At 40.6% G+C, this 15137-nt stretch overlaps 1 protein-coding gene across 4 annotated transcripts in view; it reads left to right on the plus strand.

The window, feature by feature from the left end:
- The window catches only part of daam1b (dishevelled associated activator of morphogenesis 1b), a 49158-nt gene that overhangs the window by 20686 nt on the left and 13335 nt on the right, over window positions 1–15137 (plus strand). For all 4 annotated transcript variants that reach the window (XM_078274893.1, XM_078274896.1, XM_078274894.1 and 1 more), the window contains exons 2-10: window positions 4983–5269; window positions 8943–9032; window positions 12605–12676; window positions 12957–13051; window positions 13548–13881; window positions 13990–14100; window positions 14237–14340; window positions 14691–14757; window positions 14867–14984. In XM_078274893.1, the coding sequence (XP_078131019.1) occupies window positions 5084–5269; window positions 8943–9032; window positions 12605–12676; window positions 12957–13051; window positions 13548–13881; window positions 13990–14100; window positions 14237–14340; window positions 14691–14757; window positions 14867–14984 (1177 nt within the window). In that variant the 5' untranslated portion in view covers window positions 4983–5083. The remainder of the gene's footprint in view (window positions 1–4982; window positions 5270–8942; window positions 9033–12604; window positions 12677–12956; window positions 13052–13547; window positions 13882–13989; window positions 14101–14236; window positions 14341–14690; window positions 14758–14866; window positions 14985–15137) is intronic.

Raw genomic sequence — 15137 nt, forward strand, 5'->3', positions numbered from 1 at the left:
ACACATGGCATTTTGGGGGGTTTTGTGTAGCAAAGCATAAATGAATGTGTGCTGTCTTGCGTTAGAGAAATGGCATATTGTAAGGATGATATTAACAGTAACGTGACACTTAGTGATTCCATTATCCATCACAAATGTATTTTTCATTCCCTGGCTGCACAGAAAGGTCAGAGGTCAGGGTCAGAACAATGTCCCTGGAGCAGGGAGGGAGTCTTAGTCTCACTCAAGGACTTTTAAAAAGGTAGATTTTTTCTAATTAGCACTTGAGCCAAAGAGAGATGTACTGTATCTCTTTTCAAATCACCTCAAGGCGAAGCAACCTTGCTGCCTAGTATTGATTTTCATTACAGCTCTAATACTCACATTCTTATTCAAGGTTTCCTTCGTTACCTTTAGCTGTAGAGCTACTTTGCTCAATTAGAAACTAGTAGATTTGTTCTGGTGTGTCCTGTCCCAAACAACATTGGTGCTGCTGATGATTCAGGCAGCCATAGCAGCTGTAGCATCAAAAATTAAAAGTACATCTCATTGCCAGAAACTGCTGATAGATGCCAGCTGGTGCCGAAGAAGGTATTTCACACATCTGCTTTCAATACACAACTGTCCACTGTGTTCTCTCTCCAAGGTTGGATTCCTGCTCCAAGTGAGACACATTTTGGCTTATTAGCATCAGCTTTAAGTTAACCTGTCGGCATTTTTGGATTATACACAAAGCCACCTATTTATGACAGCAGTTGTTTTATGACTACATAATTAATATTAGATTGCATGTTTTTATTCGGATTTGGTTTGGTTAGGAAACAGATTTCTTGTTTTATTGTTTTTATTTATTTTAATTTCCTTCATGTTTGGCAGTAATCAGTACTTAGTTTTTATTATAACTAAGTACTGATTAAGTGATGATTATTTGTTTCTAAGTCTTTGGATACCAACACAGGAGGGCCACTGTCACGGTCAATTTTTGGGCAGCTAAGATTATGTACTCTATAGGAGTGCTGTGGCACTGTTAGATTGGCTTTTGTACGAGCAATCCAAGCAGGACTAGAAAAATCAAACATACATTATTTTCACTACACAGTTCACCATCAATGTTGATGCCGTTGAGCAAATAATATAAATCTAAATATAAAGTAAGCTTGAACAGTGGAGGAGGCTGAAATAAGGAATAAAATTGACGGAACAGAGAAAAGAAGAAAAATGAAGACAGCTGTATTTAGTGTCAGATCATCTTAGAATGTTCTTCATTCCTCTTCGCACATGTTTAGTAACGTGAGCGTTTCTCTGTGTTTAGCTTACGATGCTCTTCTCTGCTTCTGCCTTTTCTCCGGCGGACCTGACACTTCTGCAGGTTTAGCGGAGAGGTCTTTTGCGGGCACAATGCACGGGCTCACACTCACTTTACAAACACTGGGATTCTTTTTAAAGTCTGGACTCACGCCAGGTCAGCCGCCAAACCACATGGTCACGAAAACAACAAGGCTATCCAAGGATAGAAATGTCCTACAGATAAAGAAAGAAAGTGTTTGTGTGGATTTGGGTGGGCAGGTTTAATTATTGGATGTGTATGAATGAAGGAGTACAAAGGAATCTTCCTTGTGCTGTAAGCAGCAGCCTACAAAAGTCATGTTTGTCCAGTACAGTTCAAGAGTTGATTTATGTCAGTATAAACAGCATTCTTCTTGATTATATGGAAAGTGCAGCTGTTACATGGCATTATCATCCTCTTGCAGACTGTTAACATTTCAAACATGCCTACTATAAGGATAATTCCTAGAAATAAATTCTGCTAACTTTTACTGCTTGGACAGCTAAGGGTCAGTTTGACTGGGGGAGTTACATGCTTGTTGGGGATTTGAAGTAAAGTTTCTTCTTACTTAGTGCAGGTGACAGTTGAAGGTGTTGTTGTATGGCTGTTGTTCAGGGTCACAAAGCTCACCTGGCTATGACAGGAATGTCCTCTTGTTCTAACAGGCCTCTGTTATGTTGGGAACCTTGACCGTCTGACTGACAACATCAGGGGGCTAATGTCAGAGCACTCAGGTCTCACAGGTTAAGAATTACAGCACTAACTCTGACAAACTTGTACCAGTGTCACAGTCTGCATGTTTAAACCTTAAACACTGCCCCTCTTTGTGTTCTGCCACTTTGTACCCTCCCCACATGGCCGAGCCGTGGCACATCCGCAGGTTCCTGCAGCTGGATGGGGACCAGCGCTGTCCCACTCTGGCGCACAAGTTTATACAAAGTTTACAGTTCGCTTTAGCTAATGGAAAATAATGGCAGTTTTGTGGACTAATATGGTCAAAAAGTGCTTTGAGTTGCTTCTTCCCTTCATGCTAGAATAGATGGTGATTGTGAAGCCAAGCAGCTGCTGCTGAGGCCTCTGGTAGTCTATTTGGAAAAGTCAAGGATGTGTCAAAATAAATACACTATTCAGTGTGTTAGTAAGGGTGAGCCACTGTGTATTTTATCCCACGTGTGATGTCCTCAGGCACCTTGTCTGTGTAGTACACTATAAGCTTATATACAGGTATGTATATTTGGAATATTATCAGAAAAGAGTGGATTTTCTAGTTATGAAATACAGTTGGCTGTTGTTAGCTTTGTTTGACAGTTTGCCCAATTATAACTAGTTTGTTGGCCACCAAGAGACACAAGTGGTAATTTGGACTAATGTCCTGTGTGTCTGATGAAGTGGTCATTGCAACAAATCAATATCAGCACAGTTTTCCTTGAAACCAAATATGATATTGTTACATGGTATCTTATCATTGTGTTTTGCTTGTTTTGTTTTTGTTGGCATCAGCATATTAATGAGCCATATATAAAAAAAATTAAAACACATTTTAGGGTGAAATATAAACCATAATACCACAGATTTTCTGGTGGTTGGAAAAAGTCTCTGACAGCTTAAGCTGCTGTTCCAAATTTGAAAAGCACAGCTGCTGGATAGCAGATGAACCAAAAAAGTGACTAAAATGGGACAGTAATGGCCTCAGGCTTTATTTATGTTGACCATAATATGGACTTCTTATTGACTCTACTTACACAAAGTTGCCACAGGAAATGTCCTCACTTTCCCTTTTGGAAGAGATAACTTTAGCTGTCCTCTGTCGCCTCAGCCCACTGGGCATAGTGATCTTAATCTTCATTTACAGTGAAGTACGTGACCCGACCAGGTTAAATTTGGACTGCATCACACTGCATACGATGCATTCTGTCTGGGCGAAACCTCTGACTTATAGGAAAATACAGGGAAAGGTCAAGTAAAGTTGGTTATGTTCAGCGGGCTGCCGGTCACCAAGAAAAGATGTCCATAAATTCCTGCAGGTCAGCACAGCCTCTGTGGTTATGATACTTGGCATCACACCACTTGGCACAGCAGGGAGGAAGACTGTGGAGCTGTTTTTGTGACATGCTGACGGTGGTGTCCTCATGGATATCTGGTCAACACATCTTCATTTGCCAGACAGCGGAGAGGTCTTGTGCACTTTATTCCATTATTCCTGCTTGGAGTTGAGCCAGCAGGTCTGAGAGCACACACTGCAGCTGTTTCCATTCTTACTCTGTGTTTGTGTGAATTAGTGGTTTGTTACAAATCAAACTTGTTTATATTTTCAGTACTGAGACTCGAGGTCTGTCTTGTCTCAAGATTCCGTTTTTAGCTTTAGCAACAGAGTAAACTGTCACTCTTAATAGCTGTAACCAGAGAACCAAAGGGTCCACGTACAGTTAATCTGATCCCAGGTCAGAATACCCTCCGAAGAGAAGACATAAGGGCTGTACCATTAAACAAGACTAATAGTCTAGCACTGTCAGGCTGTACTTTAGCACAGAGGTAATTTGAGCTAAATCCTAAAGCTAGCATGACAACATGCTCTTGGTGACAATGCTGACATGCAGATGTTTAGTAGGTATAATTTTTCCAATGCTCACCATCTTAGTTCAAGATGTGTTAGCATGAAAACATTTGCTAATTAGCACCAAACCACAATTCACTTAAGATGTTTTTGGGCACATTAAATCTTCATCTGGCACAGAACTTTCTGTAATGTGCTCAACCCTCCTCACCAATGCTGTTCATTTATGGCAGCTGATCTCTATGTAGCCTATTTTTATCTGCAATATAGAGGCAGGGCAGAGGGGCAGTAGTCCAACGGGATTGCACACGTTTCCTACGTTACTGGTGAAAATGCAACTGCCGGAGACCAAACCAAGTGTGTAATCATGCCTACAAAGTCGGAGAGCCAGGAAGGGAAAGTCTATTGTTGATGGTTATCAGGATGATTGAGGCAGTGTATGTTTGATTTTTACGTGGACTCCACATATTGTAAATCTCACCTGTCATTTGAACAACATGCAGTCCGACATAACACCTTATGACTCGTCTCAGGGTCGACAAGAAAGCCTGTTTTTGCTCTTTACCCACGATGACCACAAAAGGCCTCACACACCTCTCACCATGGTCATTCTAAACACTCCCCCTCTAATCATTCGTCTTTAGAGGAAAGCCGATGCTGAATAAGAAGGAAGGGGAGATGAAAAGAGCTGAATACACTAATCCTGGCAAATTATGGTCTCCATTTCAAACATCACACTCTCACGGGACCCTATTGTTTAAAGGATATAATGAAATCTTTCAGTGTTTGCCCTCATTGATACGGTGCATATTTAACCATTACCAGGGACAGAGGGTAATGTAGTTACTGTGGAAAACTCATAGCCTTCATAGATTTTGTGTCATCCAGCTGCTAATAAGAAACAGTTCATCTAATGTCAACATGTCCAAGCCAGTTTGTCCTTAGAGTGTTGTTGTGGGGCTTCGTATTTCATCCAAGGGAGCAGAAAGTATTAATCTTTGTATATATTAAAATATGCATTTCTTAGTTCTTGTGGACCGTATTATCTTCTATTGTTCATCTGACTCTGAGAAAACCAGTTTAAAAGGCACAAACTTAAGTTCTCCTTCTCCCCGTCCACAGTACTCTCTGACAGGCCGGACTCTGAGGTAGAGGAGGCTGTAAAGAGGCCCTGAAGGAGCCTCCCACCCTCCCTGCCTGACCAGCCGGACTATCGGACAGCCATGGCTCCTCGGAAACGTGGCGGCAGCGGCCGTGGTGGCCTCTCCTTCATCTTCTGCTGTTTTAACAGCAGCGATCACCCAGAGATCACCTACAGGCTCAGGGAGGACTTTGCCCTGCAGGCCATGGAGCCGGCTCTGCCGATGCCAGGATATGATGAGCTGGATGGCATGTTCTCTGAGTTGGTGGTAAGGCTTTATTCTGCTTTTTTTTGTTGTTGAGAAAATTCAAACCAGAGTAATTGTAAGACTTTAAAAGAAGCATTTAATTCATGTTTTAGTAAATACATTTAGATTTTTGATTCAAAGGATAAAACTGTTGTTATTTTATATTTTACTTGTATTATTACATTATACTTAATGTCAGCAAATCCCTTTTGCATAAAGACTGCATATTCCCCAGTGCCTTAGACCTCCATTATTGTCCTATTAAAAACACATAAATGAGCCCCACCATTGTACTGGGTGACTTGTTTTTATTACCATAATTATGACCATGTATGTACTACTGTACTTTATTTTTAATAATCCCACATATACCATTGTGCTGCTGTGAATACTCACTAGAGTACCAAATGTTTAATCCGCAGCTGAAAATAGTCCCCAACAAATGCACTACTACTGTTTGGGTAGTGTTTGCCAAATACTACAGTGCCCAGCTGGAAAATTATTTAGCCTTAAGATTTGTGGGTCTTTTTTTAAAGGTTTAGATTACGATTTAAATAGAGACAAGCAAGAGACTTGAGAATTCAAATATTTGTGTTTGTACAATGCATGTTTAACATCTAGCATAACAGACACTTTTTAAACAGATGAAGATGTCTTTAAAATATAATCTTACCTCATTGTTTACTGTCTGTTACATTTTGAGACATTCCCAAACAAACTGTCACTTCCTCCCAGTTTACACTATCTTGTGAGTAATGGGGCAAGGCTGCTATTCTTCCTCTGTCTTATTGTCACTTCTAATTTGTCGTGCTCCCCTCTCTCTCCTGTCCCATTTTCCTCTCCTGTGGTTGCCACAGTAATCTAAGCATGACATTTTTGCACATCAATAGACCTCATTCAGGAACTCCTAATGTCTCAGCCTCCTCCATCTACTAATTGCTTGTTTTTTTATCTCCCACCCTTTATGAAGACATAATTGAGCAAGTTGAGTGTGACGACAAGGAGGCTTTCAGTTGCTCTGTTTACCAAAAGAAATCAGCCACGTGCTTTTCTTTTCGCCCAGTATTAGCCACCATGTGTGTGTATAATCGGGTATAACGGGTTTGCTGGAAATAAGACTCACGTTGTGAAATAGGTCGGGGCCATCTGCTCTATTACGATTATTTAAACCTGACCTTTGAACTTGAGATTAATTGCGAAAAGTTTTCCAAAAACCTGTAAATCAAGAGAGATAAAGCCACTCTCACTCAAACAAAACATTAACAGCTAATATGTTCCAGCATAAAGCTCGTAGCCACTATAAAACATTTAAATGAGTTGCCTTTTTCCCCATTCAGTGCTTACTTAGTATGTCTACCTGATTCATTAGCACTGTTGGGAAGGTTACTTTGGAAATGTAATTACAAGTTACCCTATTTAAAATGTAATAGTAGTGTAACTATTTCAATTACTTTATCAAAGTAATGTAACTTATTACATTTACTTACTTTTTTGATTACTTTTCGAAATTTCTGATGAATGTTTTTTCAACTGATAACCATTTTCAGATGTTTAAACCTGGCAGTGTTAACCTTACAGCAGTACTCCACACATACTGTCAAAATCCTTTTTAAAATCCTTCATCACATGAATTAAGATTATAATAATTTAATTGTGAAAAACAGCCAGCACAAAGTCAGACTGCAGCACCTCTTTTTAATATGATATCATTCTGAGGTCACAGATTTGAAATCATATTGGATATGCACCAAACTAAATATGGTGCTAAAATACGTCTTCAATACACATTAGAAGCCCGGTGTGTCACACAAAAGGTAGGCATGTCTTCCCTACTTTATTTAATATGACGGCTTGCAGTTAGTGTAAGCTAACTTAACTTACATAAGCCTACCTGCAGTTTCCTGAAGTTGGACATCGACATTTACGACGTTGATAGCATTTTGACCGCTGAAAAACATTCTTATGTTATGTTCGAACCCTTCTCATATTTTTGTATGAATTGTATGTTTTTTATATTTCCAGCACTGGAGCGCGTTTTTTTTTATCCGTAGCCATAGCAGCAACTCCCAGACAGCTTGAGAGGCAATTTAACTGTCGGGTGGGGCTGCAAATTCAAACCAATCGAAAGCATCAGAATAGCATCAAACTTTACTAAATGGCTGTGGCTGGAAATGGCAAAAGAAGACATTGTGCACAGCAAAAACATGCAAAGCAACAAAATTGATGTTATTCAACATATAGCTTTGCTTTTTACAGAAAATATTCAGACCCCCAATGTAATCATGAACATTTTCATAGCTAACTGTAAATTAATATTTTCCCAGTTACTGTAACGGATTACAGTTACCTTTTATTTTGTAATAAAATTACGCTGTTACATGTAACTAGTTACGCTTCAACACTGTGTTCATTAGATCAATCAATAGTCCACACAACCATTTTAGGACATTTGATCACTGCACATATTGATTCCCAGGGTTTGATGGCTTTAGCAGAGAACATCCCAAAGACAATTCCCATGAAGAGTAGTCGTCATACAACATTTAGCAATCAATCTGTTGGGTACACCCTATTGGTAAGCCACATTAACTTAATCTCCATTTGTTGCTTAAATTGCAACTAAAAAAGAATAAACCTGGGTGGTGCACACTACTTCCTATATTGTCACCTGGTACTAAATTGCTTAAAAGCCCTCTCATGACTTTTATCCATTTTTTCACATGAAGCTCATTAAAACAGAATTGCCTTAATACTTGACTAATGTGGATTATCACATGAAACAACACTGAAAACAGATAACTTTCAGCACAATTTACCATGAACTGTGTCCCTATGCTGTGATGTAAAATGCTGATATCCAAACCCCAAGTAAAATTTCTATTTTATGCTCAAATTAAAACTTGCTGATTTGTTTTAATTGCGTTTTAGACGATCTCAGTGTGTTCAAATGCTCTCTAGTATTTAGTCTTCCCAGCGGCACCCTTTGTATGCCTCTGTGAAATATCTTAGATTATACACTATGACGCATGTTGTCTCCAGATGTTTGTTACCACATGTCCAGCAGTCAGACCACGCCTTATTTCCCCCCCCCCCATTACTCACACATCTAAAGCTTGCAAGACATGTGATTTAATTAAGAGTCATATTGATTTTGATGGTGAGAGCACCCAGTGATACAGTATCTAACTGTTCATGAAGAGATTTAGCACAAATTGATCTTTATCTGAGAGCAACTACTTCTGGCACATGTTTTTGTTTTGGGGGAAAACAGAATTGATTTATGTGGGGGCAACCTCTAGCTCACCCAGTAAGAGCATTCGCCCCATGTTGGCTGAGTCCTGCAGCGGCGCAGGGTTTGAATCTGACTTGCTGCCCTTCGCTGCGTGTCATCCCCCATCTCTCTCCCCCTTTCACGTCAATCCACTTTCAAAAATAAAGGGAAAAGCCCCCAAAAAAATTATATAAATATTAAATATTTATTTATAGATTTATGTGGATATTTCAAAATTTGCAGCATGCTGTTTTGATAGCTTGTCTGTCCTCTGCTCCATGGTACTCTGGAAGCTGTGTGTTTGATGCTCTCTTTCTAGACATTGAATATTATCTTCTCCATTTAAAATTTCTTCCTCTCCCTATGAACCCTCCTCAGCAACTTTTCTTAACCTTTTCTGCTTTTTTTGTCCCCACTTTGCAGGACGAGCTCGACCTTTCAGAGAAACACAGGGAAGCCATGTTCGCTCTGCCTGCAGAGAAGAAATGGCAAATCTACTGCAGCAAAAAGAAGGTAAAAGACTCTCACTGTGCATCATGTCAAATATCAGCCTCCATAAGCTTGCTGCCGACTGGCTGCCTCTGCTGAATAATATCTGCAGATATCCTGCCAAGTTTGTGTAATCGCCTCCCTCGTTGATTTGTTGATGACTGAAGCTGTGAGTTGTCTAAAAACACAGACCACAAAACCTTGTATCGCTGTATTCCTCTGCTCACACCAGCCATGAGCGTGTTGTCTGCATAGTGTATCTGCGGATCGCAGGTTTTCATCTTTAATGTCAGGTGTATACAACTGTCTATAAGATGGAAATGCACACATTTAGTAGCAAACTGTCAAACTAAACTGCCTATAATGTACTGTAATGGAGGACATGCTATTATTAAACATATAATACGCAGAGAAATACCCAAACATGTCAAACGCACCACTCCAGTACCACCAAGAGTACTTTCTAATGACTTTATTCCCCAGTCTGTTATGTATATCTTCAATTACAGTCACTTTCCTCATCACTACATAATAAGTCTGTACTGCCTCTTCAAAGCTCCACCATGATTAACTCACCTAAGTGGATGTTACATAAGTTTTATATAAAAATAGTGATGTGTAGAGGGAGTAAAACAAATCCAGCTTGTTCTGCTAGATTATCTACTAACAGAGAAGGCAGTGTCAGGAATTATAAAGTACTGAAATATATTGCAAGACTGAATGCAAAATAAGTTTCTAGTGACTCCAAAGAGTGTAGTTTCTCCCAGACTATAAGCTCCTTGTCTCATTGTTTGATTGTCACCCCTGATTTAAAGGGAGGATTTTTTAATCATGCCGTTTCTCCTTTTAGATAATACACCTGTCCCATCAAAGCATTTGTGTAGCCACAACATACTCTACCACTCTGTGACAGTGTCATATTCCATTATGTCTTTTCTTCTTGATAAAAGGACTGTCAGCTGTTCCTCCTTTGCCTGTATATTAATTCCTCTCCTGCATGCAGGACAACACAGACTTCTGGACTAGTTTAAATCAACTCGAGCTGAGCTTTCCAGCCACCACTGCCCTCGCATTTTTACAGCAGTGTTTCTCAAGGCCATAGCATGTAGGTATGAGTGTGTGGGATATCCTGTCCTGACTAATATGCAGAGGGGCATAGGGCATACTTTTCCTACATCCGGTTACAAACTGGAGGTGAGGGGTGTTAGGATTTAGTATGATGGATGGATAGTTGATGCCCTTATCTAACTCTCAGGATGAAAGCAAATAAGCATATTTCCCAAAATGTTAAACTGTACCCTTAAAGATCCATGTGCCAACAACTCATTTTAATGCCGAATTTTTGAGTCAATAAATATGATAAGAGGCCGAAGAGGCTACATCACGATAAATGATTCCTTTCTGACGGTAAAGTATTGATGCACTCATGACTTTGGCTGTACACAGCGTTCACTGGCCAGCAGCAAAAAGGCGAGAGAGGGTAATGGAAATGGAAACAGCACGGTGTATGCTCCCGTTTCTACTGTGTCCCAATTAGTGGCCTCATTAGGAGTTGTCTCGGGGCCCAAAGTAGCCTCATAAGGCGTTTTGAAAATAACCCCCACATGTTGCTGCTTTGCCTTTTGTTCAGCTTTCTAGAGCTCATGCAGGGTTGTTTCAGTGTTTGTGTGAAGGTGGAAACACATATTTATGTGCAGCATCGACCTGCAGAATGGGGGGAGGAAGGAGTGACAGAAAGGCATCAATATTGCTGACTCGGCAGCAGGCTCTGGCCCTGACCCAGAAAGATACAAACTCATCTGAGCTCAGAGAGGAAGTGTGTGTGTGTGTGTGTGTGTGTGTGTGTGTGTGTGTGTGTGTGTGTGTGTGTGTGTGTGTGTGTGTGTGTGTGTGTGTGTGTGTCTGTCTGTGTATCTGTGTGTGTGTGTGTGTGTGTGTGTGTGTGTGTGTGTGTGTGTGTGTGTGTGTGTAAAAGAGGCAAAGGAAGCGGTTGGTTGTCCAAGGCAAACAGGAAGGCTTCACTTCCATAGGTGCAGCTTTTGTGGGTCTGGCAGGGGGGATGATAAAGAGGAAGGTGGGGTCATTACCAGGGCGCTCTGAGCCTGTGAGCGATGAGGGCGCTTTTTTTCGGCAGTGGTTTTTTTGGCTTCAGAAGTCGTGCTGGGCCAGGAGGAGATAAGTCAGTCACAGCAGCAAAGCTTTAGCTGTTTGATTTGGCCAGGCACCTGAGCCGATGAAATCATGCTGCACAGAATCAATCTTCTTCCTCCTTCTTGACAGCTCTCTTCCAGGCTACATCATCTGCCAACACACAGATTTACTGATCTGGTTGTTAGCAGAGATTTTGCGGTTAGGACTCAAATTTCAACCCCCCCTTTCATTTGTGAGAGAGCTGTAACTTAACTTCTCTTTAAAGCAGACTCTAAATAACTGAGATTGATTCCTGTTTCTTAATGTGCCTTTGATCTTTACTTTCTCAAATGTGAAAAAAATAAACTCCCAGAAATACAGACCCCACTTTTCTCTCTCATCATGACCCTAAGTAAACTGGAGATGTCATGGTTTGAAGAGTGCTGACTTCCGAGGTGAAAGATGAACTCTTTAAGATGCAAATGGAAGTGGTCCCACCTCTGCGTCTGATCCACTCATGGACTGAACTTCTTCCAGCACCCGCCTGGTCAAGCTGGCACCGGACCTGAGTGGAACAGCAGGATCAGACCTTCCCCATCTCTGCACGATCCCTGCAGACCAGCCAAGGCTTGCAGTTTCTGTCAGAACAGCCAAGTCTCTGCAGGCCGCTTTATTAACTGACGCCCAATTAGTTTCTCATGGTCACAGCCCGCTTGCGCTTAATGGAGCAAGAGTTAAAATGAAAGCCGGGGGCCCTTTTATGTACAAGCCAAGTTCATGGTCAACTCATTTTCTCCTCAGTGTTTTTCCCTTGAGTTAAAAATTAAATCATCTAAGAAATGTCTCGCAGTTATTGAATTTTTTCCACTTGTAATACAAACGTGCCTGTCAGGAGATTAATCCCAGCATAAATCAAGCCATGTCCTTAATCCACAGTTTTAACATTTATTTGCTAATCTCAAGATTTTCTCAAGCAGCTGTGCTCTCTTTTCTGCACTTCTCACCAGCTCCTGAAACTCAGTGAAGCTCTTGATGATAAAATGGGCTGGATATTTGTGTTGCCCTACTTTAAGTTCCGGCTCTATTCTTTGGCTTTTGGCTATTTTTCCCCGGACCTTCTGTTCCCCATGTGCTTGTTGTTGTTTGTATGTTTCATGTCTTTCAAAGCCGATTGATCTGAAAAATAATTAAATTGGAGTTCTCTAAATGGTTTACAGTTGGGCTTTGATGTATTCAAACATGTCACATAAACCAAATAACAACTTGTCCTGTCAAATATTTTCCTTTTTAAGACCACGTTCTTATGTAACATCTTTAAATACCAATCGCTCCAAGTTGCTATTCATAAACCAATCTTTTTTTGATTAACTTATCTCATGTTCTTTTTTTTACCTTATCATTAAAATCAATTCCTACGTGGATCACTGCACATCATCATTCATTCTCTATGATTCTCTTTTTTTCAGGAACAAGAAGAAAATAAAAGTGCAACTAGTTGGCCAGAATACTACATTGATCAGCTCAATTCAATGGCAGCTGTAAGTAATAACATGAACTGCATTTATTCTTTAGCATATGAAAATAGTCCTAGAAGAAGGACCCGTCCTCTGTTGCTCTTCCTGAGTTTTCCTGATCTGATTTAAGGGTCCAAGACAGACAGATCTGTGATTCTGGGAGTAGTAGTAGTAGTAGTAGTAGTAGTAGTAGTACATCTTCTGTGTGACCTGTATATCTCTGGAAATCAAGGTTAGCTTTACTATGGCAGTGAATTATCCTTCAGACTCAGATCTTCATGATGTTTAATATTCTGTCCAACAGAGAACGACGCTCCTCGCTCTTGAGAAAGAAGATGAGGAAGAGAGGAACAAAACCATCGAGAGCTTGAAGACGGCTTTAAGGACACAACCTATGAGGTGGACGACTACTTTCCTCTTCTCACTCTTTCCCGTCGTTTTTTTTTTTTTTAAATCTCCTCCTTGTTCTTTACATATAATGTCATCCATCATCACATCTCCTTTCATTTAACCTCCTCTCACCTTGTCTGTCAATTTTTTCAGTTCCTCACAGCAGTATGTAAATGACTCCTTTAAGAAGCAAACACCCATAAAGGTCACTGCAGTGTTGGTTGAAGATTTTTTTCATTGACGTGAATGTGCATTAAAGCCTTTCCATTTCGGGAACCTGAGCTTTTCACTGCACTTTAAAAGCAGATGCTATGAGTTATTTATTACATTTACTAAAAGTAATTCAGGTATAGCATGAGGTAATGGAGAATCGACACACATTTAGGTATTTGGTATGTGATACTACAGCTTTACTCCAGTACATATAAAAGTGGTCTTCCCAGAGGCACTGCAATCAAGTACTCACTGACCTAAGATGATATCTCTGTTCCTGCTCTCCTCTCAGGTTCGTGACCCGTTTTATCGACCTGGACGGCCTGACGTGTATCCTAAACTTCCTGAAGACCATGGACTATGAGACCACAGAGTCGCAAATCCACACGTCTCTGATTGGCTGCATCAAAGCTCTAATGAACAACTCGCAGGGCCGCGCCCACGTCCTCTCTCACTCCGAGAGCATCAACATCATCGCTCAGAGCCTGGCCACGGAGAACATTAAGACTAAGGTGGCGGTGTTAGAGATTATGGGTGCCGTGTGTCTGGTGCCCGGTGGACACAAAAAAATCCTGGAGGCCATGCTGCACTACCAACGGTTTGCTTGTGAGAGAACGCGATTTCAGGTGGGTGGGAGCAAGTTGAGTGCACAGTTCTGTTGTAGATAGAGAAAGTCATTTAAAAGCAACGTTGTATGAAGATACTAACACCTGTGATTACCTGTGATCCCGCAGACGCTTATAAATGATCTGGACCGGAGTACAGGGCGATACAGAGATGAGGTCAACCTGAAAACAGCCATCATGTCCTTTATAAACGCTGTGCTGAGTCAAGGCGCTGGAGAGGTGAATTATATACATCAGACAGCTTTTATGCTTCCTTTGCCACTATGTCATCATGTCCCTCGACCTCTCACTCTAGAGACTAGACATTGTTTGCATCCTTTTTTTCTGCTAATTTATGATTTTTTTCCAAATACAGACAAGTTTGGAATTCCGTATCCACCTACGATATGAGTTCCTCATGTTGGGGATCCAACCTGTGATCGATAAGCTACGCTCTCATGAAAACTCTACATTAGACAGGTGAGTTGGAACAGAAAATAAATGTACTGTCTCTAGATTCGAAGGAATGCGCCTGCTGCACAGTGGTGCTAATTAATGTTTATTGATCAGAAGCGGAACAACATGAAATCAAAGAAAAAAAGCATTCATTTGGAAGAGTTAGATTAAGAAAACATTTTTCTGAATTTACACATCCATAAAACATTTTAGTCATGCTTAAAAAACAGCTGATTCTTACACAGAAAACAGTAAAAACTGTATTTCATCACTACTTTCCAGAGATATCTTGCTAAGTAAAACTTGAAGTATATAAGTGCATCACGTTTGCAGGCTGCCTCTCTAATCCTGTCTTTTTCCTCTCACACTTTCAGGCATTTAGACTACTTTGAGATGCTGCGGAATGAGGATGAGCTGGCTTTGTCAAAACGGTTTGAGTCGGTACGGAGAAGAAAAAGACTAACTTCCTGACATTATTCTTACATTATTTGTGAATGTAAAATATTTAGCAGGAGATATTCACAGGGCTGTTTCACTTCTTCTCCTCCAGGTACATATAGACACTAAAAGTGCCACCCAAGTTTTTGATCTCATCCGCAAGAAGATGAACCACACTGATGCACACCCGCACTTTATGTCTGTCCTGCATCACTGTCTCCTCATGCCACGTGAGTTTCTTTCATAATTTATTACGGGGCTGCAAACTATAAAGTGTTTGGACAAATACTGTCACACAAGTTACAGTTCAAACTATTTAGTGCTGTAAAATGTGGTTAAAAGCTGGTGAGTTCCTGGAGAAAAAAATAAATAATATTATGGCA

Source organism: Sander vitreus, chromosome 18, assembly GCF_031162955.1.
Source record: "Sander vitreus isolate 19-12246 chromosome 18, sanVit1, whole genome shotgun sequence".
Lineage (NCBI taxonomy): Eukaryota > Metazoa > Chordata > Actinopteri > Perciformes > Percidae > Sander > Sander vitreus.